Raw genomic sequence first — 27,931 nt, forward strand, 5'->3', positions numbered from 1 at the left:
CGGAAACTGGGACAACGGGAGCGACAAATAACAACAGCTGCATGTTGGCCGGCCTCCGGCTGATAAATCGGAAAATTAGCTTCTCAACGAAATTGTTGGAGCGCAGGTATGTTGGTATCAAGTCGGACTTTGATTGAACCCTGTTTGGAACTCGTGTACAGTGCGGTGGATCAATCTTTACGACCCCGCCTGCACTATGCGATCTGGCAGGGCGGCTCGTCCGGACAGTGCGAATTCGGACTCCTTCAGGGCCCCGACGGGGATGCGAATGCTCTTACCTTTCCGGGTTGGCTATCTCGCCGAAATACGTATTGGCTGCATTAGGGAATTTTTTTCTGAGTCAAGGCAAATCCCAGCAGGGCGTTTTCCAAGATGACGCAAACTCTCATCGGGTTACAAGCAGCATGCACGGGGTTGTTTGTTCCCCGTTGAAGCCTTATAAAGAAGACCTGCGGAGACGATGCAACCAGGAAAATCAGATCTAGATCAATGAGCCGCATTCACTGATATCACAATTGTGCCTGCAGGCAATCATGACCGCCTATAATCAAGGAGGTGAGGCTCCAAGCCTTTCCTCAAACGAAAACATTCAAGAAAACGTTCCATCCCAGTCCGAAGTCACCATCGTCAACTACGACCGCCCCGTCGAAGAAGATGCTAGGATGGAGGAAGAGCTCCACGAATTGGCACGCCGCTACACTACCGCGTCAAACTTTCAAGGAAGCCTTTTTCCTCACCAGCCAGACAGCCCTCTCGATCCCAGCAGCAAAAAGTTCAATGCTCGCAAGTGGGCCAAGGCCTTTTACGACCTGAGGGTCGACACCGCCGAGGGTAGTCCGCCCCGGACTACGGGCATCGCGTTCAAGAACCTCAACGTGCACGGCTTTGGAACGAGCACCGACTTCCAAAAGGATGTGGGAAATGCCGTGCTCGAAGTCGGGTCTATGCTGGGCAAGGTGACGGGCAAGAAACAGCATCGAATCGACATTCTACACAACCTCGAGGGTTTGGTACAGGCCGGAGAGCTGCTGGCAGTGCTCGGGCCTCCCGGCTCGGGTTGTTCAACTTTTCTCAAGACGGTGGCTGGAGATACGCATGGCTTCCACGTCGACCCCGAATCGACCATCAACTACCAGGGAATCCATCCCAAACAGATGAGGACGTCGTTCCGAGGAGAGGCCATCTACACCGCCGAAGTCGACAACCACTTTGCCCACCTTACCGTGGGTGACACGCTCTACTTTGCCGCCCGGACTCGAATGCCCAAGAACATACCGCCAGGTGTGTCCAAGAAAGAGTACGCGGAGCACCTGAGGGATGTGACCATGGCCATGTTTGGCATTTCGCACACCATAAACACCAAGGTTGGAGACGACTTCGTTCGAGGTGTCAGCGGTGGTGAGAGAAAGAGAGTCACCATCGCCGAGGCGGCTCTGAGCTACTCGCCTCTTCAGTGCTGGGACAACAGCACCAGGGGTCTCGACAGTGCAAACGCCATTGAGTTTGTCCGCACTTTGCGAACGCAGTCCGACATCATGTCCTCCACCTCTGCTGTGGCCATCTATCAAGCGCCTCAGGATGCATATGATCTCTTCCACAAAGTCATCGTCCTCTACGAAGGCCGCCAGATCTACTTTGGCCCTACCGGCGAGGCTCGAGCCTATTTTGAAGAGTTGGGCTTCGTCTGCCCCGACCAGCAAACCACGGCCGACTTTCTCACTTCCATGACCAGCCACCAAGAACGAATCGTCCGCCCTGGCTGGGAGGGCAAGACGCCCAGAAGTCCCGACGAGTTTGCGCAAGCTTGGAAGAACAGCCGGCAGCGTGCCGCCCTGATGGTCGAGATTGACAACTACATCGAGCAACACCCTTTCCACGGGCAGGACCTGCAGAAGTTTGCCGAGTCGCGACGAAAGGACCAGTCCAAGATCCAGAGGGCAAAGTCGCCGTTTACGCTGTCCTTTATCGAGCAGATGAGCATCACGCTGTGGCGCAGCTTGGTCATGCTCAAAAACGACCCAAGCACCATGTTGACCTCGCTCTCCACCAACACCTTTCAAGCGCTCATTATTGGAAGCATTTTCTACAACCTGTCCGAAGACACGTCCTCCTTTTTCAAACGTGGTACTCTACTATTCTTTTTGATTCTCATGAACGCATTCGGCAGCATCCTGGAGATCTTGTCGCTGTACTCCAAGCGAAAGATAGTAGAAAAGCACGCCCGCTACGCTCTTTACCGTCCGTCGGCCGAGGCTCTCTCTGCCATGATTGCCGACTTGCCTTATAAGATTGTCAACGCCATCATCATGAACTCGATTCTCTACTTTATGGGCAACTTACGGAGAGAAGCCGGGGCTTACTTTTTCTTTTTGCTCATCTCCTTCGCCATGACCATGTCAATGTCCATGTTGTTCCGCCTGATTGGTTCCGTCACAAAAACAATCTCGGCCGCCATGGCACCTGCCTCCATCATCCTGCTCGCCATTGTTCTCTACACCGGCTACGCCATCCCCGTGCAGTATATGCAGGTCTGGCTTGGGTGGCTGAGGTGGATCAACCCCGTCTACTACGGACTCGAGAGCGTCATGCTGAACGAATTTTTCGGCCGCCAATTCATGTGCAATCAATTCATCCCAGCTGGTGGTCCGTACGGTGACGTTCCCTCGGCCAGCCGAGTTTGCACGGCAGTCGGTTCCATTCCGGGCCAACCTTTTGTCACGGGTGCCGCCTATCTCGAGTCTTCGTACAACTACCTTGCCGAGCACAAGTGGCGCAACCTGGGAGTCATCATCGCCTTCACAATCCTCTTCATGGCGATGCATCTCGTAGCCACCGAGTACGTCGCCTCGGAGCGTTCAAAGGGCGAGGTCTTGGTGTTTACCCGCAAGGCGTTGAAGGCCCGCAAGCATCAGGAGAAGTCGGGCAGCGACATCGAAATGTCGAACCCGGGCAGGCAGTACATTGAAGAGAGCGAAGGATCGCCGGCTGATATGGAGAAGCAGACCTCGGTCTTTCATTGGAAGGATGTTTGCTACGACATCAAGATCAAGGGAGAGCCGCGACGGATTCTCGACCACGTCGACGGTTGGGTCAAGCCTGGAACCCTCACGGCCCTCATGGGAGTTTCGGGCGCCGGAAAGACCACGCTGCTGGACGTCTTGGCCAGCCGGGTCACCATGGGCGTCATCAGCGGCTCCATGCTCGTCGACGGACAGGCCCGTGACTCGTCGTTCCAGCGCAAGACGGGCTACGTGCAACAACAAGACCTCCACCTTCACACCTCGACCGCCCGGGAAGCCTTGAGCTTTTCGGCCCTCCTCCGCCAGCCTGCACACTACACCAAAAAGGAAAAGCTCGACTACGTCGAGACGGTCATCAACATGCTCGGCATGGAAGAGTATGCCGATGCAGTCATTGGTTTCCCAGGCGAGGGTCTCAACGTCGAACAGCGAAAGCGTCTGACCATTGGTGTCGAATTGGCCGCCCGTCCGCAGCTCCTCCTCTTCCTCGACGAGCCAACGTCCGGTCTTGACAGTCAAACATCATGGTCGATCTGCAACTTGATGGAAAAGCTTACCCGCAATGGCCAGGCCATCCTTTGCACCATCCACCAGCCATCTGCGATTTTGTTCCAGCGTTTTGACAGACTCTTGTTGCTTGCCAAGGGCGGTCGTACGGTCTACTTTGGCGAGATTGGTAAAAACTCAAAGACTTTGATGGACTATTTTGCCCGCAACGGAGGTCCCAAGTGCCCAGAAGGAGCAAATCCCGCCGAGCACATGCTCGAGGTCATTGGAGCGGCCCCCGGAGCACACACCGACATCGATTGGCCGGCCGTCTGGCGCGAGAGCCCAGAGTACCAGGGCGTGCAAGCCGAGCTGGCCCGCCTCTCTGGAACCCCAGCGGCCCCAGCATCGAGCGACAAGACACAGCAGTACGAATTCGCGGCCGGCATGGGCGCTCAAATGATCCAGGTCACCAAGCGCATGTTCCAGCAGTACTGGAGGAGTCCTTCTCTCATCATGTCCAAGGGGATCTTGTCCTTTGGAACCGCACTCTTCATCGGACTTTCGTTCCTCAATGCCGAAAACTCGATGCGTGGCCTTCAAAACCAAATGTTTGGCGTCTTCCTCTTCCTCAGCATCTTTGGTCAGATTCTCAACCAGATCATGCCCAACTTTGTCAACCAGAGAACAATGTACGAAGCTCGCGAACGACCATCAAAAACATATTCCTGGCAATCCTTCATGTTTGCCAACGTTGCCGTCGAGATGGCTTGGAACTCGGTAAGTCGGTCGCCTCCCACCCGTCAACTAATAGAACACTGCTAACTTTTTAAACAGCTCATGGGCGTTCTATGCTTCATCTGTTGGTACTTTCCCATGGGCCTTTACCGCAACGCTTATGCCACCGACACAGTTGACAGCCGGGGAGCCACCATGTTTCTCCAGGTCTGGATCTTTTTCATCTTTGTCACCTCTTTTGCCTTTATGGGCATTGCAGCGCTCCCGAATGCCGAAGTGGCCGGCAATATTGTCAACCTGTTCGTCATCATGATGTTCTCATTCTGCGGCGTCCTGGCCGGTCCCACAGACCTCCCTGGCTTCTGGATCTTCATGTACCGCGTCAACCCCTTCACCTACGTGGTCGAAAGCTTCTTGGGGACGGGCCTCGCAGACACCAACGTCATATGTGCCTCCAACGAGTTTGTCAACTTCAACCCGACCAACGGAACCTGCGGCGAGTACATGGCACCGTACATTTCGGCCGCAGGCGGCTACCTGCAAAACCCCAGTGCGACAAGCGACTGCAGCTACTGCGCCATGGACAAGACCAACACCTTCCTTGCTAGCCTCAACATCGATCCCGCCAACACGTGGCGAAACTTTGGGCTCATGTGGGCGTACATTGTTTTCAACCTGGCGGCGGCTGTGGCGCTGTACTGGCTTGTCAGGGTGCCCAAGCGCAAGGTCAGGGAGTAAATGGAAATGTTGGACCAAATTGGGCTGTATCTAGTTCTAGAATTATAGATTTCATATTGTCTTGGAAATTTGCTCATATAATAGCTGAATGGCTGAGCTGTACTTAATTATGCTAGCAACGAATTCATGTCTTTGACCACTTTCACATAAACACCTTTGCAAAAGCATCCCCCACCCCTTTGCCTACCAGCCATGTTTCCAAAGCCTTCATATCCAGCCGATTGGCGCGCTCGCCCCTCCTCTCCCCACCCATGTCGCCACAATCTACCTCGCGCATGTCGTCAAACACCCTCTGCACCCCGGCCTCCCTCAACCGCTCGCTGACCTTTTTGTGGGCGGCAGGAATGTCGCGCCACGATTCGGTGCGGACGAATCGCATGTAGGCGTCAATGTCGTCCGCGCACCCCTCGACGCAGAGCATCCCCGGCTTGCCGGAGATCAAGAATCCCGTCAGCCCGTGGCGGGGCGCGTGCTCCACCAGATCGTCGCGCTTGGACCGGGTGCTGATTGAAGGAAAGTAAAACCAGACGCGGACGAGGTCTCTGGGCTGATCTTGGCTCTCGGCGGAGGGTTTGGGGGCCAGCAGCGCCGCCAGGGTCTGGGTCACGTGCGCCTCCAGCGCCTCCTTGTCGAGATCCGCCAGCAGCTCCGGAGGGAGGCTTGCGTTCAGGCTGGACGTGTCGGCTTTGCTGAGCCAGGTCGGCTGCAGGACGCGGCCGCGGGGTGGTGGAGGCTCGACCGGGCCGTCTGGTTGCGCAAAGGAAAAGGAAATTTCCAGGTCGAGCTTCGAGCCACAGTCGCGCACCGTCCGGTCGAGGTCCAGGCTCAGGACTAGCGACAGGGAAGCGGGGGGGTCACTAGCCAAGCTCCCGTCGACGATTGATCGCAGAGCCTCAGCTCGGCGATGGTTGTCGGCGTCAATCGTCGTGCTCTCCGGGTACATGGCTAGCAAAAGATCGATCTGACCGAGCTGCAGCTCGATTAAATCCGTCGACAGCCATGATTGGGTCATTTTGTGATGAGGGGGTGGTGAAGATGAGTTGCAGCCATCACGAAAATTTGTGTGAAGCGCCCCCGCAGCTCCACATAATCAAGCACATGCAGGTGCACATTTATTTGCATGCAGCACGCACCAGGGCCACACAACCATGGCTTGCATGGTCTTGACTCTTTGCCTGACAGGGTCACAACAATTCACAGACAACAAACAATCTTCAACAAGACAATGTAGAACAGTTCTGATTCCTGATTAACTAGAGTACAAATTACTGGAACCATCCAGTCAGGATCTCAGTGACATTCTTGGGCCTACTGAGGTGAGCACAGTGACCGCTGGGCTCCGTGGCGCTCTTCAAGTCGGCAATCTGGGCAGCCATGCCTTGCTGTGTGGGGAAGGGCAGGGCGTTGTCCTCGGTGGCAAACAGGTACCTGCAGTCGATACCGTTTGACCAGGGCTCGTACGAGGACGGGGTGACGAAAGCACCGATGGCTGTGTAGGTCATCTTGGTGGCCCAGAAGGCGGCATCGGCCGGGGAAAGGTCGTTGAACCCGACCTCGGGAAGCATGGTGGCGTTACCCGTGACGCGGTCACCCTGTTATTGTCAGTACCAAGACGGACAAATGAGCTGTGTTGGGATAAGAAGCAAAAAAGGCAAAAGAAGCAAAAGAAACACAAGAAACAAAAGAAACAAAAAACGGGGTTCGAGAAAACTAACCTCGATAATCATCCAAGGAAGGGGCTCGCCACCGAGCATGTCAATCAGGCTCTTGCCCTTGGGGAGCAAAAAGGCGCTGGCGTAGACGACGCTGATGACACCACCAGTCTTGCCGGCGGCGGTGCGCGACTTGGCATCATAACCCTCGACGGCGTTGCTGGCAACTACACCACCGTAAGAGTGGCTGTAGACGACAACGTCTGACCCCTTGGAGACGAGGCGGTCCAGCTCGGAGCGGACGGCGGCAACATCGTCGCTGAGGCCAGGGAGTGGTGTAGAGGTCCCGCCGACAGTGGGCAGAGGGACCACGGACACCTCGGGGAAGGTAGCCGACAAATCCGCCTTGAGGGTGTCAAAGGCGACAGGCAGCTGCCAAGCGCCAGGGACGATGAGCACGGAAGGACGCATTGTGACCGGGGGAAATATGTTTGCGCGCGTGATGAATATGCAGTGCAACGACAGAGCAGCAAGGTTTGTGCAAAATAAAAGAATGACTAAGGGTTGGCAAGCTCGGACGAGAGAATACACATTTGCCACGTGTGCAAGGGGACAGAGAGGGACCTATCTATACTCGGTACCGCCGAGCCCTGACAGATTGTGGCCGGCAGGGCCTCATCGGGCGACAGGTCTTATTGGGGATAGTATTATTGGCGGACCAACTGCCGCGGCACTGGCCGTTCTCGGAATATTTCCCTATCGACGACTGAACCGTTAATGCGCCTTCACCCATGGAGATCATTCGGGTCGCTCAACTCTGCTCTCTCCACACTGCTTCTCCTGAAGCCCACTTGGAATATCAAACCCACGTGCAGGGTCTCTGGTGCCAGATTGAAAAAGGGGGCGGTTTTGAAAGGGAGGATTTCCCCTCAGTGCAAATGAGGTCTCCACCGAGAGTGGCGATAATGGGGACGTTTATTACTGGGGAGAGCCGCCGCCCTGGTCCCTATGAGGAATGTGGTAGATCTCGGTACCTTTGATGCCAAGTCGATTTGCAGTCTGTGTTGGTTTCGCGTGCATGAGTGCATTTACTGCTGGTACTAAAGCTTCTTTTTTCGCTGAAAGGCTGCAAGGCAGGTTCTGCCAAGTACCAGTTGGGGTGGGAATATTACGAATACTATGCAAGTCTTCGCCTCCACAACCACCGGATGGTGCATGTATGTGGTTTTGTGGTTGTGTAGAGATTTTATGAATCCAGACTAGTCGAACGAATCAATAAATGCGATGCAATTTTACAATTTTTCGGTTACCAATACTACGTGAGACGAGCTGACCCAATTTTGTTCTGCGTGCGACAAATGACAAAAAATATGCGGAAGGGATCGGCATCCTTGCCCGTCTCCCCCAGGCAGTCTCGCTTCCTTATCGCGCTTGCCGGAAATAGCCGTCGGGACATGTTGTCACTGTCAGAAGAAGTAAGGCTCAAAATTCCGGACTGGGTTTTCCGGGCTAACAGGCAAGCTTGGCTACTGCCGAGAGGCTCCTGGATGGACCTTTATGGATATTGCCGATCGCACTACTGGAAAGCCCATAGGGATGCAACGGACGAAAACTTTTTTCTCGGTACCATAGCCATCAAGTCATGTAGCATCTGCCCGCGTAACGTGAGGTTGGGTAGGCAGGGTAGGGTATAGCTAAGTTATAGGTATGGTTGTCGCGGTGGCTGTCCAATTGTGGTTTCAGGGTTGCAGCGGACCTTGCTGCCAATGGGAAGCTGCAGATACCGCACATTTTGTGGATTGTCTATGTTTTTGGTTGTCTTGGCCTTTTTTTCTTCTTCTTGTTGTTTTGATCGTTTTTAATCAGCATGCAGCCCGAACGGATGTGGCCGTGGTCCCATCGCCCTTTGGCTTGAACTTTATCTCGGTCCGGCTGTCTGAGTTGCCAAAAGGGCTGAGCTGAGATCAACATCTGGCAAAGTTCCCAAGCCAAGGCTGAAATACCGAAACCCCCCAAGATGGCGACTGCTTCAGGCCCAGCGACTTATTTCTTCAACGACAGCAGCCTACCCGAGCCGCAGCGTCAATACCTCAAGGGGCTAGCCGATGCCGCCGCCACTCAGAACCTAGACGAGGACATACGCGACTATGTCCGGGCCATCACCATCGCTTTCACCGTCCTGGCCACTGTCGTGGTCGGGATGCGGTTATGGGCAAGACGACTTCAGGGCGCAAAGATTATGATTGATGATTATGCCATGTTGGCAGCTCTTGCTTTGCTGTTTGGCAACATGATCATCAATCTCATTCGTATGTTGTGTCATTTGGTCTTTTCCGACTGGGTCTTTTTCGACTGGGTCTTTTTTGACTAGACTTTTGCTGACCTTTACTTAGTTGTGGATCATGGTATCGGACTGCACTCGGGCCGTCTCCCGTATGAATCGATCGAGTTTGTCAATAGGGTGAGTTTATTACTGTCCCCGCGATGGCCAACTCAGCACTGACACTGCACAGACCATGATAGGCGCGGAGCTCCTCTACGTTACTACCGTCAATCAGGTATGGAGACATTCAATTTCAACATCAAAATCGGACTCAGCACTGACTAGTACAGTACAAAATTGCTCTCCTCCTCCTGTACCTCCGCATCTTTCCCATGGCCCAGGTCCGAAAGGGCGCCATGTGGTGCGGCGCGTTGACCCTTGGCTGGATGCTCGCCTGTTGGATCGCCGCCTGCCTGCAGTGCGTACCTCTGGTGAAGACCTGGAATCCTTGGGTCGAGGGTCAATGCATCAACCTCTTCCTGACCCAGCTGTGCATTTCGGTACCGAGCATCATTGTCGACATTGCCATCCTCGCCTTGCCGATTCCTCATGTGCTCAAGCTCCAGTTGAGTGCCTGGCAGAAATACCTGGTCATCGGCACGTTCATGCTTGGTAGCTACGTCGTCTTCACCAGCTGCTATCGGTTCAGGATCTTTCTGGAGTATACGACAAACGATGTGCCATGTACGTTGTCCCACTCGGAAACAACAAAGTTTGTCGCTAACAAAAAATCAAACAGACTCAATCGCCGATGGACTCGCCTGGAACATCATCGAGCTCAGCAGCGGCATTGTCTCGGCCTGCTTGCCCACTTTGGTAAGTCAACTCATCCTGGCAGCCTCAACATTCATCGGCACCTTCTAACAAATCCACAGGGTCCCATCGTCCGTCTCGGAATCAAGGCATTTGGCAGCGTGGCCGACGCGACCGGCTTGTCCGGTTACGCCAAGTCATCCTCCCGAACCGGCAACGGAATGTCCACCGACCCTCACGCGAGCGGGAGATCCCGTGGCAAGAGCTGGTCCAAGCTCGGCGAGGCGGGTGGTTCTCGCAACAACGAGGCCAAGGGACCTGTCCACACCATCGGGTCCCAGCCGGTCAGGCCAGGCCAGCCTCGAGACAGCGACTCGGACATGGAGTTGCACATCATGAGAGACGTCGCTGCACCTTCGCAGGTTGCTTACCGGTAAACGGGTAGCATAAAGCATGATGTGTGTAATTGAATAATTATTTTTTTGATGGCGAGACGTGTCACGTGCTACGTTGTGTAAGACTTCCCTTCCCATGTATCGTTCCTGCTGTTTCTGGAGAGCAAAGTTTTTTGTATTACGCCAGCAGGCATCAATGAATGTACAACATGTTCACAGTTCTGTCAATCTCTATCGTCAATCGAAACTCAATCGTCATCGTCGTCGTCGTCGTCGTCAAAAAAAAAAAAAAAAAAAAAAAAAACAAGCTCCAAAATCATCTTTTGTAATCGATGCCATATCGTACATCCTCCTAAACAGCCCTTCAACTTCCCACAGCTCCCTCAGTGCACCCAACTCGACCACCCGGCGAGAATCCACCACACAGACGCGCTCATACGCCAGCACGGTGCGTAGCCGGTGGGCAATGGCAACCATCGTCTTTCCGCTCAATCCCATCAAGACTCCTTGCACCCGACGGTCTGTCGCCCCGTCGACAGCGCTAGTGGCCTCGTCGACGAGCACAACGCGTGCCTCGGTGCGGAGGAGAGCACGTGCCAGAGTGAGCAGCTGCCGCTGCCCGACCGACAAGCTTGCACCATCCACTGCGACGGCTGTGTCGAGCGTGAGGGCAGGAGCCAGTAGGGCTCGGTAGAGTGCCGAGTTCAGTTCGTCGTCTGTTTGTGTTTCCGATTGGTCGAGGTTCGAGCGGACCGTTCCGCGGAGAAGGTTCGGGTCCTGTGGGATGATTGCCAAGTGGGAGCGGAGTTCATGAAGGCCAAGTCAATATGTCAACACCGTCGAGGAGGATGCGGCCGGCGGTGGGCTCGGTTAAGCGGGAGAGGGTTGGCAGAATGGTGCTCTTGCCTGCTCCAGTACGACCGACAATGGTCAAGCGTTGGCCGCCAGGTAAAGTGCAAAGAAAAGTCTTGCAGTGCTAACGGGAGGTCAGCTCGATAACGAACAGACAAACTCTCAAATGACTGTTCGCCAGTTTCAGGCCAGTTCGGACGGGTAAGGGCATGAGATTCGAGTGATGCTTCGCTCGGGAGTGCAGTAGCATACTGGTGCAGACGCTCCATGCTGGGCATGGCCGAATCGACGTCGGCGAGATATCTCACCATGATTTGGATAATACCAACCAGACTTGGACTGTAGCTAAGGACAAGACCAGTAATGGCGGGATCAACAGAAAATGCACTCGTGACGACAAGGACGTCAGTGGTGAGTGAAAACGCGCTCCCCAGGTTGTCAAGCCTGGGAGGTAACCAACGGTGGGCGGTCAAGCTGAGGATATACGCAGCATTTGTTGCGTCAAGGGTGCTTTTCAGTCTGTCGGTATAGTGCTGCTCACGACCAAACGCACGGATCCTTGCAGCACCGCCAAGAGACTCACTGAAGCTGGCGAGGACGGCACCATCAAGAACTCCGTTATGTCTCTTGAGCTCACGAGCACTGCGGCGGTAATATGCGGCCGCGGAGATGAGAACAACTGATACAATGACCAAGGCACTGGCGAATTACGTATGTCAGTATTTTTCATGCCAATACAGAGGTCTCAGAAGGTTTATATAGTGAAAATAGGCTATGATCAAGCCAAAAGCCCCGAGCAAGCTACTCAAGACAATAAGTACTGCCGCAGCGAGTCGGTCAGGTTGTTGTCCATGACTCCATGGTGTCAACATCTTTGGTGAAAGGATAAGATCCGACCTAGTGGTGTCGTCTCGAAAGAGAACATCGATGCTCGGAGGACTTGCTAAATTGCGGCGTTGGACAAGCTGTGACTAGCTCGGATACCGACGACACAGGCAGCTACCGAAAATGCAAAAAGAGACAAGCTTTTGAAGCTCCCAGCCCAGCATATAAACCAATCTGATGAAGGTTAGCACGGTACGGTTGTCACGAACGAGGGTTATGCGTACATATTGCTGGGTGGTCAGGTCCTGCATATCCGACACCCGCCATGCCAACGAGAGTGATGTGAGGTAATTGGCTGCTCGAAAGGCACATAGCAGGCAATCACAAAAACCATGTTGAGCATACTGCCTGATCTTCGCATCCACGCCATATAACCGGGTCATGGGACACTGTTGATTGCCTTGATGTCGTTCTGCATGAGCTTGGGTGCTGTTTTGTCTTTTGGAGCCGCGGGAGCGGATTCTTGAACGTCCTGGCTTTCTTTGGCGACAACAGGCATGCTTCCCTTTTCTCCAGCCTGGGCTAGGAACTCGGCGGATGCAACATTCCCTCGAATCAAATCATGAAGCCTTCCACACGCCGCAATTCGCCCGTCGACCATCCAGACAATTCTGTCGCATCTTGGCAATATATGCAGCTGATGCGTAGCCAAAACACGGCACCTCCCTTGACCCCACCCGCAGATGGCCTGAAAAAAATGTGCTCGCCGACGTGTGCATCGACGGCCGATAATGGATGATCCAGAAGCAACAAACCAGCGTCAGAATACAGAGCTCTCGCAAGACCGATGCGTGCTTTTTGCCCTCCAGACAATGTGGCACCGCGTTCACCAACCTCGGTGCTATCACCAGCCGGTGGGTGACAAAATCAGGCTCTAGCGCACATGAAGCCACCACTTGACAAGTTGACGGTATCGTTGCTTGTCTCCTATTCCAAACGAGGTGATGTTTTCTATGACACTCGCATGCTGTAGTCAGGTAGTTTGCGGACTGTATGCCGTTTTGACCGAGGACAAGAGTACCGCTGATTTGACGCATCTCTCCCGCAAGAGCACTCAACAGAGATGACTTGCCGCTGCCGACGGCACCGATACGGCGACAAGCTCGGTGCGGCGAAGAGAGAGTGAAAGCGAAGAGAAAGTAAACGGATCGTCCATGTCTTTTCACCTTTCTAAAGTGAACGAGGCGTCAACCTGAGCTGGATCCTCCAGATGTGGTAGAGATTCAGGTCTAGGCGGGGCATCTTCGGCTAGCAAAAACAGCTGCATCCGTCTCCGAGCTGCATGAGCATCCACAAGATGGCCGATACGTGAGTGGCGTACCAAGGCTGTTGAATAAGGCAAGCGATGAAAACACAGCGGGAGGCTGAAGATCAGATCCGACCTCGAAAACAACACAAAAGCAGCCATGCTGGAAAATATCGGCAATGCCATAAACTTAGCTCGGATGGCACTCTTGGTAATGTGTAGCAACTTCAAGGAACGCATCTCGTCGGCACGGATGGACTCAGTCGCAACAAAAATACAGGCTCCCAGATAAAACATTTGTCAAGTCGGATACCACCCAGGATCTCGGACGTCAGCCCGGTTCGATGGTCAGTCAAGGGGGTCATTTTGGCGCTTCCTCTTGCCGTCAAACCGACAACCCTCGTGGATGCGACCAGACCCAGGACCAAAACAGCCACGCCAGCCAGAGCGCCATAGCCCAGGTTGACCAGAAGGAGAGCAACGGTCAGCAGTATGGCGATAGGAGACGCCCAGACGAGATGCAGAGTGCCGCATGACTGTTCGATACGCAAGACGTCTGTGGAGACAAGACTGGTGATCAGGCCGTTGGGCCACCCCATTCGGGCCCGTGAGGACATCCTCAATGACTTTTCCAGAGACATGGCGCAGAGGACACTACGGGCTTGAGCACCCATTAATCGACTGCGGTAGTGAAAGTGACTTGAAGGCACGCTTTGAGCAATCTGCATGTCGTTATTGCCACCCCAACACCGTCAGCACGACTGGCTGACGGGGCAAACCTGGTCTCTGCCGAAAGGCATGTACGTCTCTGGCATAGGAGATCAGTAAACGCAGAGTAAAGGGAGCCAGAGGTTGCAGGATAGACTCGAGCAGTTGATAGCCAGCACCGATCTAAAAGTCTGCTTTGGAAGAGGCGTACAGCGCCCTAGCCAGGGGATATTTTTGCCGCACACCATTCCTGAACTCGTGGACGACCTTCTGCACCGTCTTGTCTGCGCTACGACTTTCCGGTATGAGAGAAATGTCGTTGCATTCCAGAGGCCGACAAAAGCCGACAGCAAGCAAGGGGATCGGCCAGGCAAACACAAGCCGGCTCCAAAAAGATGCATTCTCTTCAGGTGACGGAGCCTGGGTATCGGAGATCTCGGGGGCGGGCCGACCTTTTCGGAGGTACCCTTTGAAGCCGGGCCGGACTGCACGAGCCATTGCCCAGCATGCGAGTGAATGACTGGGAAGAGCTGGATGCCGGAAGTCGCTGGGTAGCTTTCTGCCACTGACTGAGTGTTAGATCCATCGATCTGATGGTGTGAGCAAATTTGCAGCTTTTCAGGGGTATAAAATGTGCCAAGATAGCCAATTAGGTTGATCTGCATGGCAGCGATGACGCCAAGATGTGGAGGCGGCACGGCGACGGCGGACTCAGTGGCAGATATTGGCAAACTCGTTAGAAGATATTTTGCGTCAGAGGTCGTCGATGAGTGTCAAAAGGCTCGTCAATAGGTAGTAGTAGTAGTAGTAGTAGTATTATTTAACGCCGGGCTCGGCCCGGCTAATTAGCCGGCCGTTAGCAACCTCCCGAGGGGTATCTCGGCGCGCTTTCTATTTTCTCTATTTACACAGCGGAAAACAAGGGCATAGAAGCGAATCGAGCCTGACCGGGTTCGTGCCCGGTCCTGCTTACAGGTTTGTTCACTGACGCGACCCCGTGCCTTCAGGCGCACGGAGGATTCGTCTGACGGCAGTTGACGGCTCTTCATCGAGAGGGGCCTGTGTCCAAACAGCGGAGCTGTCGGTCGTTTGTAGCCATGGAGACGAAGTTCCCAACAAGTGTGGGCTCGACGGCACAGGCGGGTGGTTGTTGTCGATAGCCAGCCGGGTTATCCTTGCCACGGGTAAGCGGGGAGGAGGTGGAGGGAGCAGGATTCGAACCTACGTTACTCAAGTAACAGCCATGGCGCTTAACCACTGCGCCATTCCCCCCGCTCGTCAATAGGTACCAGCAACCATGACACCAAAATCGCCAGCCATCGAGCATTACATCGCCAAACTCCAAAGTTCAAACTCGACATTGCCACAACCCAGCTTGCGGCTTTCTACCCTCTACACACTGCAGACAAACTCTCACAAGCCATCGCACCATGGAATGAGCTGTATGAGCTCATCGGGTTCATCACCCTTGATTCTCATAGAAAAAAGCTTCTACAAGCACACTGCCGCATTGGAGTAGCACGCCTTGACAGCCGTCCTGGGCCAATGCCGGACAAACGTGGCCATCCTAGGGGCAGGGGCACTTTCCGAGACGTGCGTCTAGATTCAGGATTGGGCAAGAGAGAACAAAATACGAGCTGGGGTGTATAATTTGAGCTTCTAAAAGATAGATGTGAGCTTGGACGACTGGCAGTCTCTGCGCTGGGTGTCTACAGCGATGACACCACATTTGAAGCGGGCAATGCATGTTCTGTTCCCGTCAACCTAAAACCGTTTGATACATTCTATTTCAACGCAACAGCTGGAGCGACTGTCGAGAAAAGAAAGAGCGCTCTCGTGAAGTTGCTAGACGAATGCGGAGTGGTGCAGTGGTGTTGGTCAGAGGGTCTTATTCAGTCAGGACTCTTTATTCTGTGAGTATCGTCATGACCTCTTTTGCGACTAAACTAGCAGAACAGCCTACAACAATGAACTCCCCACTTTATTGGAGGTTCTTAGGCTCCTATTGACGTACCACATGAACGGCGAGGTCGGCAAGAGTATCAATACGTCCACCATTGTCTCGAGGATTGTATAGTCGCATAGCCTAAGAGCAGCAAACAGTGGTCTCCTGGACACCAATCGCTCCCCTGCAATCCGAGTTCCCATCCTCACCCACAACCACTTGAACCACAAGCCAATCTGTCAAGAATTTGCCCAATCCCGCACCAAGAAAAATCGAAACCAAGATGTAGCCGTTGAAGTACATGGCAAGTAACATGACGATGTAGGCAATCGCAAAAGTGATGGCGTGCAGCAGCGCTCGGAGAAATTGCTGTAGGAGACTAGCACGCATCGTCTCCACTCGACGACTAGACGTGTCCAGCGCCGTCGACAAGACGCTTTGTCGGATTTGTGAGGCGAGCAAGTTGTCAAACTCGCGTCCACCACGTCGGCACAGTTCCAGAGTGGCAGTAAGTAGCATTGCGCCGACGCACGAAACTACCATCTTCCCCTCGGTACGGACGAACCATGTCTCGGAGAGGAAGCCTGTGCGGTCAGTGACGAGTGACAAAACTGAAAATAGGGCGAGAACTGACAGGCGCCGACCGTGTTCCAATTCCATAGCATCTATTTTGTCAGCTGAATCCTGCAGTAGAGTCAACGGTCAAGATCTTACAGATATTTGGCAGTCCTCGGCCCCCGGGCCAGCAGCATGTCCGTGGCTCATTTTGATTTGTTGTGCAGTGTTTGCTGAGCTGATTGAATCGTAGTCCTACTTCGTGTTGCAAGACTACAGGGTGGTGAGCATGAGATATAAAACATCTGTTGGCCTTCTTAACTTTTGATCTAATTACCAAAGTCAGAGTAAACCTCAAATTTGCTCGAATCGCAGCACAGTGCAACGCCTATCCAATACAAAGTCTTGTCAACCTTGGCATACATGGCCAAGCGACAACCATCCTTGTGGCTGTTGGAGGCATTTCGGTAAGCTTGGCGGATGAGATGGACTGGCAGATGTTGGTCGCAGACAAAAATACAACTTTCGTCCATCTCATCTCCGTCACCACCGTTTGTCAGAGTTCATTATCAAAATCATCAAATCATCACCATGAGCCACGGGTCCAGCAACTCCACTCAGCAGTGGTACTATGGCTACGCACCTAGGACACTACCCTGCGCCTCCGACGGGCCCACGTGTGCCTATTTTGAAGCCCTCTGGTCCAGCAATGACCGTGGTATTTTCTATTCGGGAATCCTTTGGATTCTCGCCGGCGTCGCCGTTCTCGCGGCAGCCGTCCTGCGTTGTGACTTGCCGTCCCGGCACACGAGACCATTTCGGACTGCACCTGAAGGAGAATCGCTCATCGGGATCAAGCGCCCGTCTCGTCTCCGGGCGGCAGCTGCTTCAGCTCGTCGATACCTCCTCCCCGACACGGTTCACTTCTTGTTTGGCCGCACCACACGTCTTCAAGTTCCTGTGCTGGCCATTCTCATGGCTTACCTGACCATCTTCTCCTTTGTCGGCATCACCTATGCAACGTGCGACGCCTGTTGCCGGCAGCCCAGGAGTGTGGAAGTACCAAAACTCTCTGGGCCTATGGTCCAACCGGATCGGCATTCTGGCCTACGCAATCACGCCGTTTTCGGTACTTTTGGCAAGCAGAGAATCGATCCTGTCGGCGCTCACCGGCATTCCCTACCAGAGTTTCAATTTTTTACACCGCTGGACTGGCTACGTTATCCTGGTGCAAAGCATCCTCCACGCGATATCATGGTGCATTATTTGCATTGGCTTGTATGGGCCGCAGCCAACCTACGCCGTCAACTGGGTGACCAAAGAATACATGATCTACGGCATCTGCGCACAGTTTCTCCTCATCATCATACCCTACTCCTCCACCATCAGTTGGTTGATGGCGACTGGGGCTTTCATCCTGCTCAAGCACGGCTGACGTCCTTTCCTGACGCGGCCGGGTATGGGGACGTGGTCAGACTGGATTTCGATTTTGTTCAGTCTCCTTGGAAGGTTGGGCAGCACTTTTACCTATGCTTCCCCCGACGCAGCGTCTGGCAGTCTCACCCATTTACTCCGCTCTCCCTACCTGTCGTCGAGCGTGGAGTAGCGCGCCATTCGTACATCTTTCGAGCCAAGAGTGGTGAGACAGCAAAGATCGCTGCCATGGCAGAAGAGACAACTCCGGTTGTCCTCCAAGGCCCCTACGGCGAGCACTCATCAGAAGTTCTTGGTCCTCATGTCAACGTCTTGGCAATCGCAGGCGGTACGGGCATCACCTATGTGCTTCCCGTGCTGCTGGAGCTTGCCGCAGAGGCAAACTTGAACGCTCAAACGATCTCGGAACGCCAAGTCCACCTACTTTGGGCGGTACGACACTCTTCTAATGCCCAGTGGGTCGAACCCGGGTTGGCCGCCCTGCGGGCCAGCGCCAAAATCCGCGTAACCATCTTTGTGACGCGCGAAGCAGCCTCGCCAAGCAGTGACAAGCAATCAGGTGATCAAGAAGCCACGACTGATGTTCGCAAACTGGGCGAGGGACAACAGGCCCGGCACCCTGACGTGGGCGACTTGGTGAGGACTTTTGTGGGCGACACGGTGAGCGGGCGCACAATGGTGTTTGCCAGCGGGCCTGGGAGCATGGTCGCCGACCTGAGGTCATCGGTGGCGGCGCTGAACGATGGTGGGAAGGTGGGGCGTGGGAACGAGCGGTTTGATGTCGAGTTGAGAGAGGATAACAGACTAGAGTGGCGATGCACGTTTATTTTATTTGGTCGTGTAAGTTACAAATCTGGGCTCTTCCGCCTTGGTATCCGCGAGAAATTCAGAAGCTTTTATTTTGCAAAACAAGGTGAAAGATAGAAAAACGATTGACAAGTGACGAAGAGGATAAACCCGAAAGAAAAAAACATGCATCCAAGCTCCTTGCCCCTTCTATCCAAACAAACAAGACGAAAAAAAGAGCGAAAAGAAAAACATGAAATTCTGGTGATTTTCCGAAAAGAGTACACGTAATTGAGCCATCCAGATCCCAAAGTTCCAAACACACCAAAACATGGAATGAACAATAAAGCTTGCTTGGCCATCCTTGCAAGCCAAGGCGAAGATACCGTCTCAACATCTAACAGCATGCGAGACATTTACTGATGACGACTGCATATACCTGCCCCTTGTTGGCATCAGGGTAGCGTGGCTGCATGGTCCAGAGCATAGTCCACGTCTTGCAACTGGCTGCAAGGCGCCTGTCTTAGTTTGCGGGTCCTCACTGGTGTTGGCCCTTCGGGCTGCCGTGGTTGGCGTGATTGCCCGTGGCATAACCCTTCAGGTACCTTGGCTTGTCGCCAGGGCGGCGGGTGGACTTTGGGGAGGACGGCGGGACGGCGTCATCGTCGTTGTCGTCGCCACCTCGGGCCACGAGGCGGTTGGCATTCCTCTGCGAGGCTCGGCCCCTGGCGAAGCCGCCCTTTGGCTTGCGGTTGTGAGGGGGGGACCCCGGGATGGGACCATCGTCATCGTCGTCGTCGTTGTCGCTGTCATACCTGGTGCGCCGGGCCACAAGGCGATTGGGCTTTTTCTGCGAGGGTCCGCCCCTTGCGACTCCGCCCTTTGGCCTGCGGTTGTGAGGCGGAGATCCGGGGATGGGACCATCGTCGTCGTCGTCGTCGTTGTCGCTGTCATACCTGGTGCGCCGAGCCACAAGGCGATTGGGCTTGTCCTCAGTGCCGAGGTCAGGGCGAGCGGCGGGATGCTTCATCACCACCCTGCCGTTGACCAGCTTCCAGTTCTCCTGGGCGGGGCTGGAAACCTTGGGAGAGCCAGCAACATCAGCCTGGGCGCCGGGGTCAGGCGATTGGGCCACCATGGGGTTGTCGCCCTTGGGGGTAAAGGCCAACACGGGGGCGCCGATGACCAGGAGGGCCATGAGCTGGGAGGCTTTGGAAATGTGCATGTTGGACAGACGGAAAGAAAATACTACAAATGACAAAGGAAAAGTGTGATAACGAGTGTGGGTAGTTCGAGATCGGGTGACGACAGAAGAAGCGATTTAAATACTTTTTGGATGCAGGGTGGTTCATTTTATACTGTCAAAAGATAGTTGTTGTTAATCCATCCCCGTGTGATTCCGCATAAACAACAAACTTGGCGCATCGCTTGCGATGACAAATGAGTTGCTCGCTTATAGTGATTTTTAAAAAATGGGAGCATAGTTGCATAGCCTCATTTCCTTGGCGAGGTATAGAAAAGTTTCGTGCCAATGGATAAGAAACAGTGACTAGCGGCAGTGAGTATGAGCAGAAGATGGATGGTCGAAAATCAAAATGGATCAGGTGGACACTGCAGCTTTGTCAAGGTTGCCTACATCTAAAAATGGAAGTTGCAGGAAAGATCGTGTCAAACTCTGGATCAACCGAGTCTAGGCGACCGCCGACAGGCGACAAGCGCGCAATGGACTGAACGAATTGCATAGTAACACTGTCCGGCCACTAGTGTAAGTGGGTATCCATCCAAGTGGTTGGGGACTTTAGAACTAGACTAGAACCTAGACTTAGAACTAGAACCAACCACGGAAGTGGTTAGATTGCCTTGACAAGTCTCGCAACCAGAATTCATGCACAGGAAATTAGGTTGATTGATCGAGTCGTGCGGTTTTCCTCAAATAGTAAATACGTGGAAGTCATGACCGATGTCAGGACGATCATTGATCATCAGAGAATTTGATTGCATTAACATGGCAAGCCACGGGAACCATACCACGTGCCACCTTTGCCATCGGGAACTGGTAGGTGTTTGTCTCCTTATGCCAGGCCGTTTTACTGACTGCTTTAGAGCTACTCCAATGTGACCTGGGACTACGGACCGTCAGAGAAACGGATTTGTGTCGTGTCTACATCACTCTCAGGGAGATCACAACTGCAGAAACACATGATGATGATGGCTATTGCAGCACAGGGCAGGGAAGACCCAGCTCGCAACTGTGTCGATCACTCGTTGAGTCCGGTGTGCCGGACCATGATCGCCGGGGTATGCAGGCCACCCTAACTGTGTCCTTCAGACTTCTCATCCCGACTGCAGATACCTGGGGCCTTGGGTGTAGAGCTTGTAATCCTGGGCTCACAGGACTGGTGTGATGCCAACAGATCTGCCGGCAGTTTGAAGTCACGTCTGATCGATTGGCAGCAGTCGTCAAAAGTACTCAGCAAGTTGATGGCATATGTACGTGCACGGACGACTACCTCGTGGCTGTCGCTCAGGCCGCGCAGCATCTCGGCCTACTTACACCTGGCGTGAAGCCCTACACCATCTCGACGAACAAGTTCCTCACCCGAATGTTTAGCGGCCGCAATGCTGGTACGACATTCTCGGTGCGATCGCTAGCAGTACTGTATGACGAGCTGGCGGGGCATGTGATCAAAGAACCCCTGACTCACCCGATGGTGTGCAAGCCTTGGACCAGGCGCGGCAGTGCAGGCGTATTTCGTGCCGACGACGCAAATGAGCTGCGAGATGCCGTGGCTCGGATTCTTGCCTCGGCCGCGGTTGTTCCAGCGGCGTGGTGGTCGAGCCGTACGTCGATGGACCCGAGCTGGATGTGAATCTAGACTAGAACTAGTCATGTTGGACGGTTAGGTTTTGTCTCAGAGGTGGTTGATGACTTTCCCTTGCCTGCCGATTACACGTCCTCGGCCACCTTCAACGAGAGGTACGAGGCGCTGATCCATGCGCCCTCTGGCCTTCCGAGAGACGAGCAAAAGTTTGCTGTGGAAGCCATGGTCGAGGCCGTACCGCTTCAGGGGTTTCGTTCTGGAATATTTCACTGGGAAGCGAGAGTGCGCAACTCTCTGTCGACTACCGCGACGATCCCAACGTCCCCTTCCCGGTGATGTACTACAAACAGCCACCACCCTCCCAGCAGCCGTCAATCTTTCCACACGAGATTAATGCACGCAGCCCAGGCATCGGCAGCTCCACGGCAAGCCTGCACTCGACGGGCGTCGACTATTTCCCCCTCCAGCTGCTGGCACCAGCAGGGGACTGGACGCGGTTTGCTGTACTGTCCTCACCCTTCCAGCACGCGCCCGCAAACTTCACCTCCCTGACCAACGTGGCGGTCGACGTTCCGGCGACGCTGCTTGCGGAGATGGTCAAAGTCCCCAAGCTCGATCCGGGTGTCCGGACTCCGCATCGCCATACCCGACGATGCTCTTCCAAACCCCCAGCCGCGAGCCAATCACTCGTCCCGGATGCGACACGTCGTCTTCCACACGGCCGTCGTCAGACCCAGCCACCGGTACGGCGGCAAGGTGGGGGTCGTGGATGTGGTTCATGACCGGGGTGGTAGTCTCGGGCCGCGGTAGGGCAGAAGCGTTGAGGACGGTGGCGGCTTTTGCGGGGATGTACCAGGGGCTGTCGGGGGTTGGGTGAGATTAAGCTGATTGTTTTGCTTGGCTCTGATTGCTGATGTTCTTGGTATCCCTTGGCTTTGAGTTGAGTAGAGTGATGTTGAGCGAGTTTTTTTCTTATCACTTGCAGTCGATCATCTCGTACGGAAAATTGGAGTCTCAGATTGTTCTCGTTATAATTACCTGGTTTGTAGCAGTACGTGGTCGATCATTGAGCAAAGGGTTTGATTGGGAGGCAGGGAAGCTAAGTATGCAAGCCAAGGTCGGGAGTGCTTTAGTGCTGCTGGCTCTCGTGTTGCCTGGCTCATTTCCTGCTAGTCTCTTATTGCCTGGCATCTTCCATATGATTTCGACAGCTGCCAATGCGTCTGTCTGTGTTTTGCTGTGCTGCCTGTGCCGTAAAACGCTTCACATGGATTGAAAGGGCAAAGGGATCGTGATGGATTGAGAACCTTGCGCCAGAACCGTGGGGGCGGGGAATTATTCGTTTGCAATCCACATGCGCCAGGGCCGTCCACTCTGCCCATTGGCTCAACCACTATCTAGGTACAGTACCGCGGTTCAGTGACCATTCGCCTTCCCGTTACAGCCATCCGCCCCTCCCATTCGCAGGGGCAGTCCTTTCAAACGCCCGCTCGAAATCCCTCTTGATGTCGTCAATGTGCTTGACCCCACCGACAGCCTGAGGAAACCCGCATACACGCCCATGTTCTCCATCTCGGCCTCGCCCCCGCGCAGCCCAAACGTCAGCATGGTATTGAGCCCGCGCGCGAGGGTCTCGAGGCCGACGCAGAGCTGCTGCACCGACGCCGGGGCCAGGCAGGCTCCCGTGTCGCGCATGAAATCCCACTTGAGCATCTGCATGTAGGCGCGGCTCCCCAGGATTTTGTAGAGGTTCCGGAGCTGCGGGAAGCAATCCCCGTTGGCCTGCCTGCCGTGGGCTATAGCGGCCAGGGTTCCAGGTCTGCGATGGAGAATTTGGGGTTGCCGATGGTCTCGGTGAAGATGAACTTTGTCCGTTGGTCGACTAGGCTGCGGACTTTGGGTAGATCGTTGGAGTCGCAGAACCTGGTCTCGATGCCCATGCGTTGTGGGATGATTTTGAACTGGTGAAAGGTGCCGCCGTGGGCGAAGGTGGACACGATGACGCTGTCGCCGGCCCCAGCAAGTGACATGGCAACTTTCAAAGCGGTTGCGGCGCCTGAAGCTAGAGACGCGGCGTTGTTTCCATCCTCCAGGGCTGCCATGCGCTTTTCAAAAGCGTCATTGGTTGGCTGAGGTTAGCTGGCAGGTTAGTGGTAAAGCTGGTAAGAGTCTGCGAGCTGCTGATATTCTGCCGTAAACACGCGTTACCAAACTGGCTGTAAAACCACCGCTGCTCATCTGGAACTGCCTTGAATGCATGGACGGCCATGGTCCCGTACTGCCATTGCTGGTCAATGTGATTTGTCCGGGTGCTTTTGATCTGCATTCTGGCGATGCTATGCTGTCCAAATGTCCGTCTACATGATGAACACGACCGTCGCCAATTATATAAATGCACGCATGTCCAGTACATCGAGTACTGTGCCTCATCATCTCATGCCAAGTCTGTCAGATGAAGCAGTATCCCGCTGCTGAATCAGTTTATGCTACGCTATGAGCAAACCATGATATATACATCGACTTGGCGCAGGTTGCTGCACGCGAGGCCTCTAGTGTGAGCGGATTAGTTCGAATGCCGACAGCATCTGTAGAGGCAATGATAGGTGGCCACTCACCTATGCTCTCTCATGCCCGACTAATCCCTCCGTCTCATACTCACCTTGAGCTCTCCTTGCCTCATGAAAAACGCAGACCGCACCCACCACTCCTTTTCCGGCTCCAGCATCTCCAGGTCATAAGAGACGGCCAAGGTCGCCACCACCTTGTACGCCTGCAGCAGCCCGAGGTGCTTACCCAGACACACTCTGGATCCGGCGCCAAAGGTCAGATCGGCAGCGTTCATAGCCGCCAACCTCACCGCAAACGCCTCCTCCGTCTCGCCGTCCGCCCGCAGCCACCGCTCGGGTCTAAAGTCATCCGCATCCGGGCCCCAGACCGTCCTGTTCCGTCCCAGCACGAACGGATTCATTCCGACGCTGGTCCCAGGCGGCACCACGTTTCCATCGGGCAACTCCAGCCCGCCGTCCGGCACGCATCGCGGCAGCACCATGGCCACGCCGGGATGCAGGCGCATGGCCTCGCGCACCACGGCCTCGAGATAGGGAACAGCACGGGCCTGAGCAAAAGAAGCAATCTCACCTGCTGCCAACCCGGCATCCTCGCAGGCGGTGACCAACCTGCCCCAAACCCCATCCGTCCGGAGCGCATAGTACAGGACGGCCTTGATGGTGATGGCGGTGGTGTCTGCACCGGCGAGCATGTTGATGGACAGGTAGCTGAGGACGCGCTGGCGGTCGACGACGTCCGGCTGCGCACGCTGCACCTCCAGGAACCTGTCCAGAAAGTCCGGCTGGGCGGCCGCCTGGACCGGATCGCGGTCGTCGCGGCCCGCATACCTGTCGTCGAGCCGCTTCATGGTCGGACCGAGCAGCGCGGTCGCGCCGCCGACGGGGAAGATTGGGTTCTTGTCGACGATGCGGTCGAGCCAGGGGATCTGGCTGACGCTAGACAGGTAGTCGGCACCCCTGTCCGACATCCACAGGTGGCCATCAAAGTCCCTGCCCGACGAGAGATAGCCAAAGTGCTTGCTAAAGGTGACCTGACCAATGACGTCCCAGGCGTCTGGGGGGGGGGCGGTGTTGGGGTCAACAGGGTTTTAGTCTTGGGCCGCATTTTAATCTGACAAGAAGCAATGATCAAACAATAAGAAGAAGACAAGAAGAAAGAAAATAAAAACACGAGCTGCTTACACATTTTTACCCATTCGCCAAGGTCAAACCCCTCACCGAACCCATCAGCCCCCACGTAACGCTCGTCCAGGCTGCGGCGCAGCAGACGAATGGTATCGTCGACGTGGGGCTGCAGCGCGAGCGTGCCGGCCAGGGAGTAGTGCTTCGCGACGGGCCGCTTCTGGCGCGCGTGCTCGGCCGGGTCGCGCAGGCTGAAGAGGTTGTAGGCGACGCGGCCGTCGACGACCGTGGAGGCCGGCGGGTAGAAGTCGGTCTTGCGGAAGCGGCCGTCGGACGAGTAGATGGTCTTGACGAGGGCGGGGAGGTCCAGGTCCAGCTGGTTGGGTCCCGTCCTGACCACGGGGCCGTACCTTTGGTGCGCGCGCAGGTTGACGAGGTGTATGTCACCTCGCAGGGTGTGGTAGAAGCGCCATAGGTTGGTCCATCCTGCAGGCGGGAGATTTGGTCAGATTTGTTCAGCCCCCTGGAAAAGCGACCGGGGTTTCTCAGTTTCTGTTCCGAGTAGTCAGTGCGGAAGGGGGGGAAGCGAAGAGAATGACGATACAAAGACGCAACGCAGGGCGCGAAACGCAGACGCAATGCGGCGCGACGACGCAACGTAACGCAAGGAAAATGCAGGTAAATGCAGGAAAGCCCAAGGAAACAAAACGCACTGGCTAGGAATGGTCCCGGGTATCGGCGCAGTGGGGATCGCCAACAAGACAAAACATTCCAGGCGGCACACGTAGCCAAGAGCACAAAGGCCCAGGTAGCGACTGCAGCTGCAGACATTTGGTGGGTGTGGCAAGCAGGGCAAGGTATGGTAGCAAGTGATGCAGGAATCAGATTTCCCCCCCTTCGCTGCGAGCCTGATTCGATAATCGATATACGAAGTATGCAAGCGCAGATGCGCGGCCCAGTATCAAGATTGGGAGGGGAGGGTTTTGTTTCCGAGCCAAGAATGCAGGCCCTCCTTTAATCCCCAGTCTCCAGTTGCTTATCCAAGGGCTGTGCGACCCTCATATCTAGCGACGCGGGCCGGTCTAGATCGATGACCCGACGAATCGAGAACCCCTGAGTGGTTGGAATTCGTCAAGGAGGGGCAGACCCGACATTCCAGGCGGGGCCGATCGTTTGTTGTGATAGGCCCATCGACGATTGCCCAGAGATGTGATCAGTTTTTTTGTCGTTTTGATCATATCCGGGAGGAACCATCCTGTTCCCGGTGGCTCGGGGGGGTGTCTCTGGGTGGTATTTGGGGGGTAACATTGTATGCCGCGAACTTGTTTGAGCGTTCAATAAGCAACCTAACGATCGTCGATGTGCAGAGAAAAAAGGTGAAAAATGTCGGTTTTGATTAGGTACTTGAATAAAAGCATGTGCTCCCGTAGCAATGAGGAAAAATGATTCCTGCCGGTCTGATTGATTTTTTTCAATCCAGCCTGCCGCCCTCACAATGGACGTCACCCCAATAGGAACCATAGGTGGCGAGGGCCATTGGCTGCTTGCAGTCTCGTGGGCCACTACGGGGGCTGCCGCTTTCTTCTTTCTGCTGCGATTATACACCCGCCTCGTGGTGATCAAGGCGTACGGGTGGGACGACACCATTTACAATGCATCATTTGTAAGTCGACTTCTAAGTTCTGGTCTCGTTTGTGTCTGAGACTGCAACCAAAACTGATCCTCCCTCTCACTCTCAGATCCTCCTCCTCGCCTGCACCATCATGGTCCACGTCTCGGTCCTCTACGGCCTCGGCCAGAGCCAAGACGCAATATGGGACGACAGCCACGACCGGCTTACAAAATGCCTCCTGTACCTCATCATCGCGCAAATCTTTGGCGTCTCCACCATGGGCGTGGCCAAGGTCTCGCTGGGCCTGTTCCTGCTCCGGCTCGTGGCCAAGCCGTGGCACCGCTGGGCCATCTGGGCCGCCATCGCCGCGCTGCTCGTCGACACGGCCGTGTGCGCCTTTGCCTTTGCCTTTCAATGCACCCCGCCCGCCTTTTTGTGGGACAAGACCATCCCGGGCGGCAGCTGCCCGCTGCCCATAACGCCCTTCGCCGTGGCGCTGGGCACCGGCTGCGTCCTGGCCGACCTCTTCTTCGCCGTCTTCCCCTGGGTCTTTGTCTGGCAGCTCAACAAGCCCTTTCAGGAGCGGCTGCTGATCGCCGGCTCCATGAGCCTGGGCCTCGCCGCCGCCGCCTGCGGCGTCAAGCGCACCATCGGCCTCGGCGGCCTGCAGAGCGCAAACTACACCATCGACGCCATCCCCACCTGCGCCTGGTCCATCGCCGAGCTGGCCATCACGCTGGTCTGCATCGCCATCCCCGTCTGCCTCCCGCTGTTCCGGCAGGTGCTCAAGAGCGTCGGGCTCACGGGCGGCGAGGCGTCGGCGCCGTCGGGGAAGAAGGAGGGCGGCGGCAGCGGCAAGAGCGGCCCCGTCTTTGCGCTGCGCACCTTTGGAGGCGGCGACATGGCCGGGTCAAAGGGCTCCAAGAGCTGGCAGCGGAGCAGTCAGGTTCGGGACGACGCCGAGAGTGAGTTTTCTCTCAGGAGGACCCCGACCGAGGATGTGAGGGACGGGATGAACCGGCCACCGCCCGATGTTGCGGACGGTGACGTCGAGAGAGGGTTGGCCATGAGAGACGAGAAGTAAGCACAAGTGACGACTGATGAAAACTCTTGTTGATTGGCCAGAAGATACGGTCTATTTGAAGAGTACTACTGGGCGTTGGATACGACTAATAAATATGAACACGGATTATATAACATGACATACAACGCGGAATATAACATGACATACCACACAGTCCACACTAGACGGAAATGTCTGACTTGAAGAACAGAGGACCAAGAGATGAATT

At 55.0% G+C, this 27,931-nt stretch overlaps 12 protein-coding genes and 1 pseudogene across 13 annotated transcripts; 6 read left to right on the forward strand and 7 right to left on the reverse strand.

Moving 5' to 3' along the window:
* Positions 1-533: 533 nt before the first annotated feature.
* Positions 534-4,982, forward strand: MGG_07848 (multidrug resistance protein CDR1; the record flags this gene model as incomplete). The annotated part of the gene is made up of 2 exons (XM_003713034.1): positions 534-4,286; positions 4,344-4,982. 2 exons carry the CDS (start codon positions 534-536, stop codon positions 4,980-4,982), a joined length of 4,392 nt encoding a protein of 1,463 aa, XP_003713082.1.
* Positions 4,983-4,989: 7 nt separating this feature from the next.
* On the reverse strand, positions 4,990-6,033 carry MGG_07849 (uncharacterized protein). Its single transcript, XM_003713035.1, has one exon. The coding sequence runs from the start codon at positions 5,992-5,994 to the stop codon at positions 5,125-5,127; it is 870 nt and encodes a 289-aa protein (XP_003713083.1). The 5' UTR covers positions 5,995-6,033; the 3' UTR covers positions 4,990-5,124.
* A 179-nt stretch (positions 6,034-6,212) lies between these two features.
* On the reverse strand, positions 6,213-7,276 carry MGG_07850 (uncharacterized protein). The gene is made up of 2 exons (XM_003713036.1): positions 6,698-7,276; positions 6,213-6,574 (listed from the first exon to the last, which is right to left on the reverse strand). Exons 1-2 carry the CDS (start codon positions 7,103-7,105, stop codon positions 6,248-6,250), a joined length of 735 nt encoding a protein of 244 aa, XP_003713084.1. The 5' UTR covers positions 7,106-7,276; the 3' UTR covers positions 6,213-6,247.
* A 1,136-nt stretch (positions 7,277-8,412) lies between these two features.
* MGG_07851 (uncharacterized protein) lies at positions 8,413-10,389 on the forward strand. Its single transcript, XM_003713037.1, has 6 exons — positions 8,413-8,943; positions 9,028-9,095; positions 9,148-9,192; positions 9,248-9,641; positions 9,697-9,773; positions 9,833-10,389. Exons 1-6 carry the CDS (start codon positions 8,652-8,654, stop codon positions 10,145-10,147), a joined length of 1,191 nt encoding a protein of 396 aa, XP_003713085.1. The 5' UTR covers positions 8,413-8,651; the 3' UTR covers positions 10,148-10,389.
* MGG_13880 (ATP-binding cassette) lies at positions 10,216-11,810 on the reverse strand (the record flags this gene model as incomplete). Its single annotated transcript, XM_003713038.1, has 5 exons — positions 10,216-10,261; positions 10,452-10,882; positions 10,941-11,081; positions 11,110-11,656; positions 11,779-11,810. The coding sequence occupies 5 exons, from the start codon at positions 11,808-11,810 to the stop codon at positions 10,216-10,218; spliced, it is 1,197 nt and encodes a 398-aa protein (XP_003713086.1).
* Positions 11,811-13,139: 1,329 nt separating this feature from the next.
* MGG_16948 (uncharacterized protein) lies at positions 13,140-13,624 on the forward strand (the record flags this gene model as incomplete). The annotated part of the gene is made up of 2 exons (XM_003713039.1): positions 13,140-13,150; positions 13,369-13,624. The coding sequence occupies 2 exons, from the start codon at positions 13,140-13,142 to the stop codon at positions 13,622-13,624; spliced, it is 267 nt and encodes an 88-aa protein (XP_003713087.1).
* Positions 13,625-14,996: 1,372 nt separating this feature from the next.
* MGG_20164 lies at positions 14,997-15,068 on the reverse strand (annotated as a pseudogene). Its single transcript has one exon. The product of its transcript is annotated as a tRNA-OTHER (tRNA).
* An 814-nt stretch (positions 15,069-15,882) lies between these two features.
* MGG_07852 (high affinity copper transporter) lies at positions 15,883-16,506 on the reverse strand (the record flags this gene model as incomplete). Its single annotated transcript, XM_003713040.1, has 3 exons — positions 15,883-16,325; positions 16,376-16,406; positions 16,456-16,506. The coding sequence occupies 3 exons, from the start codon at positions 16,504-16,506 to the stop codon at positions 15,883-15,885; spliced, it is 525 nt and encodes a 174-aa protein (XP_003713088.1).
* A 381-nt stretch (positions 16,507-16,887) lies between these two features.
* Positions 16,888-18,673, forward strand: MGG_07853 (uncharacterized protein; the record flags this gene model as incomplete). The annotated part of the gene is made up of 2 exons (XM_003713041.1): positions 16,888-18,570; positions 18,644-18,673. The coding sequence occupies 2 exons, from the start codon at positions 16,888-16,890 to the stop codon at positions 18,671-18,673; spliced, it is 1,713 nt and encodes a 570-aa protein (XP_003713089.1).
* A 341-nt stretch (positions 18,674-19,014) lies between these two features.
* On the reverse strand, positions 19,015-19,802 carry MGG_07854 (uncharacterized protein). Its single transcript, XM_003713042.1, has one exon. The coding sequence runs from the start codon at positions 19,739-19,741 to the stop codon at positions 19,055-19,057; it is 687 nt and encodes a 228-aa protein (XP_003713090.1). The 5' UTR covers positions 19,742-19,802; the 3' UTR covers positions 19,015-19,054.
* Positions 19,803-20,724: 922 nt separating this feature from the next.
* On the forward strand, positions 20,725-23,306 carry MGG_07855 (uncharacterized protein; the record flags this gene model as incomplete). Its single annotated transcript, XM_003713043.1, has 6 exons — positions 20,725-20,814; positions 20,931-21,357; positions 21,433-21,544; positions 21,616-22,094; positions 22,391-22,563; positions 22,875-23,306. The coding sequence occupies 6 exons, from the start codon at positions 20,725-20,727 to the stop codon at positions 23,304-23,306; spliced, it is 1,713 nt and encodes a 570-aa protein (XP_003713091.1).
* A 477-nt stretch (positions 23,307-23,783) lies between these two features.
* Positions 23,784-25,978, reverse strand: MGG_07856 (pisatin demethylase). Its single transcript, XM_003713044.1, has 4 exons — positions 25,741-25,978; positions 25,088-25,513; positions 23,954-24,959; positions 23,784-23,887 (listed from the first exon to the last, which is right to left on the reverse strand). The coding sequence occupies exons 1-3, from the start codon at positions 25,856-25,858 to the stop codon at positions 23,974-23,976; spliced, it is 1,530 nt and encodes a 509-aa protein (XP_003713092.1). The 5' UTR covers positions 25,859-25,978; the 3' UTR covers positions 23,784-23,887; positions 23,954-23,973.
* Positions 25,979-26,522: 544 nt separating this feature from the next.
* Positions 26,523-27,723, forward strand: MGG_07857 (uncharacterized protein; the record flags this gene model as incomplete). Its single annotated transcript, XM_003713045.1, has 2 exons — positions 26,523-26,690; positions 26,767-27,723. The coding sequence occupies 2 exons, from the start codon at positions 26,523-26,525 to the stop codon at positions 27,721-27,723; spliced, it is 1,125 nt and encodes a 374-aa protein (XP_003713093.1).
* Positions 27,724-27,931: the final 208 nt, after the last annotated feature.

The sequence above is a fragment of the Pyricularia oryzae genome, chromosome 3 (assembly GCF_000002495.2).
Source record: "Pyricularia oryzae 70-15 chromosome 3, whole genome shotgun sequence".
In the NCBI taxonomy this organism is placed as follows: Eukaryota; Fungi; Ascomycota; class Sordariomycetes; order Magnaporthales; family Pyriculariaceae; genus Pyricularia; species Pyricularia oryzae.

Bases quoted from the DNA above. Each gene is read 5' to 3' on its own strand.
- MGG_07849 (XM_003713035.1), bottom strand. From the start codon at position 5,994: ATGACCCAATCATGGCTGTCGACGGATTTAATCGAGCTGCAGCTCGGT.
- MGG_07850 (XM_003713036.1), bottom strand. From the start codon at position 7,105: ATGCGTCCTTCCGTGCTCATCGTCCCTGGCGCTTGGCAGCTGCCTGTC. The intron at 6,575-6,697 runs GTTAGTTTTCTC...TGACAATAACAG, and splicing joins TTCCTTGGATGATTATCGAG to GGTGACCGCGTCACGGGTAA.
- MGG_07851 (XM_003713037.1), top strand. From the start codon at position 8,652: ATGGCGACTGCTTCAGGCCCAGCGACTTATTTCTTCAACGACAGCAGC. The intron at 9,096-9,147 runs GTGAGTTTATTA...GACACTGCACAG, and splicing joins CGATCGAGTTTGTCAATAGG to ACCATGATAGGCGCGGAGCT. The intron at 9,642-9,696 runs GTACGTTGTCCC...AAAATCAAACAG, and splicing joins TACGACAAACGATGTGCCAT to ACTCAATCGCCGATGGACTC.
- MGG_07854 (XM_003713042.1), bottom strand. From the start codon at position 19,741: ATGCACATTTCCAAAGCCTCCCAGCTCATGGCCCTCCTGGTCATCGGC.
- MGG_07856 (XM_003713044.1), bottom strand. From the start codon at position 25,858: ATGTCTGCAGCTGCAGTCGCTACCTGGGCCTTTGTGCTCTTGGCTACG. The intron at 25,514-25,740 runs GTGCGTTTTGTT...TCCCGCCTGCAG, and splicing joins CCCGGGACCATTCCTAGCCA to GATGGACCAACCTATGGCGC. The intron at 24,960-25,087 runs GTAAGCAGCTCG...CCCCCCCCCCAG, and splicing joins TGGCGAATGGGTAAAAATGT to ACGCCTGGGACGTCATTGGT.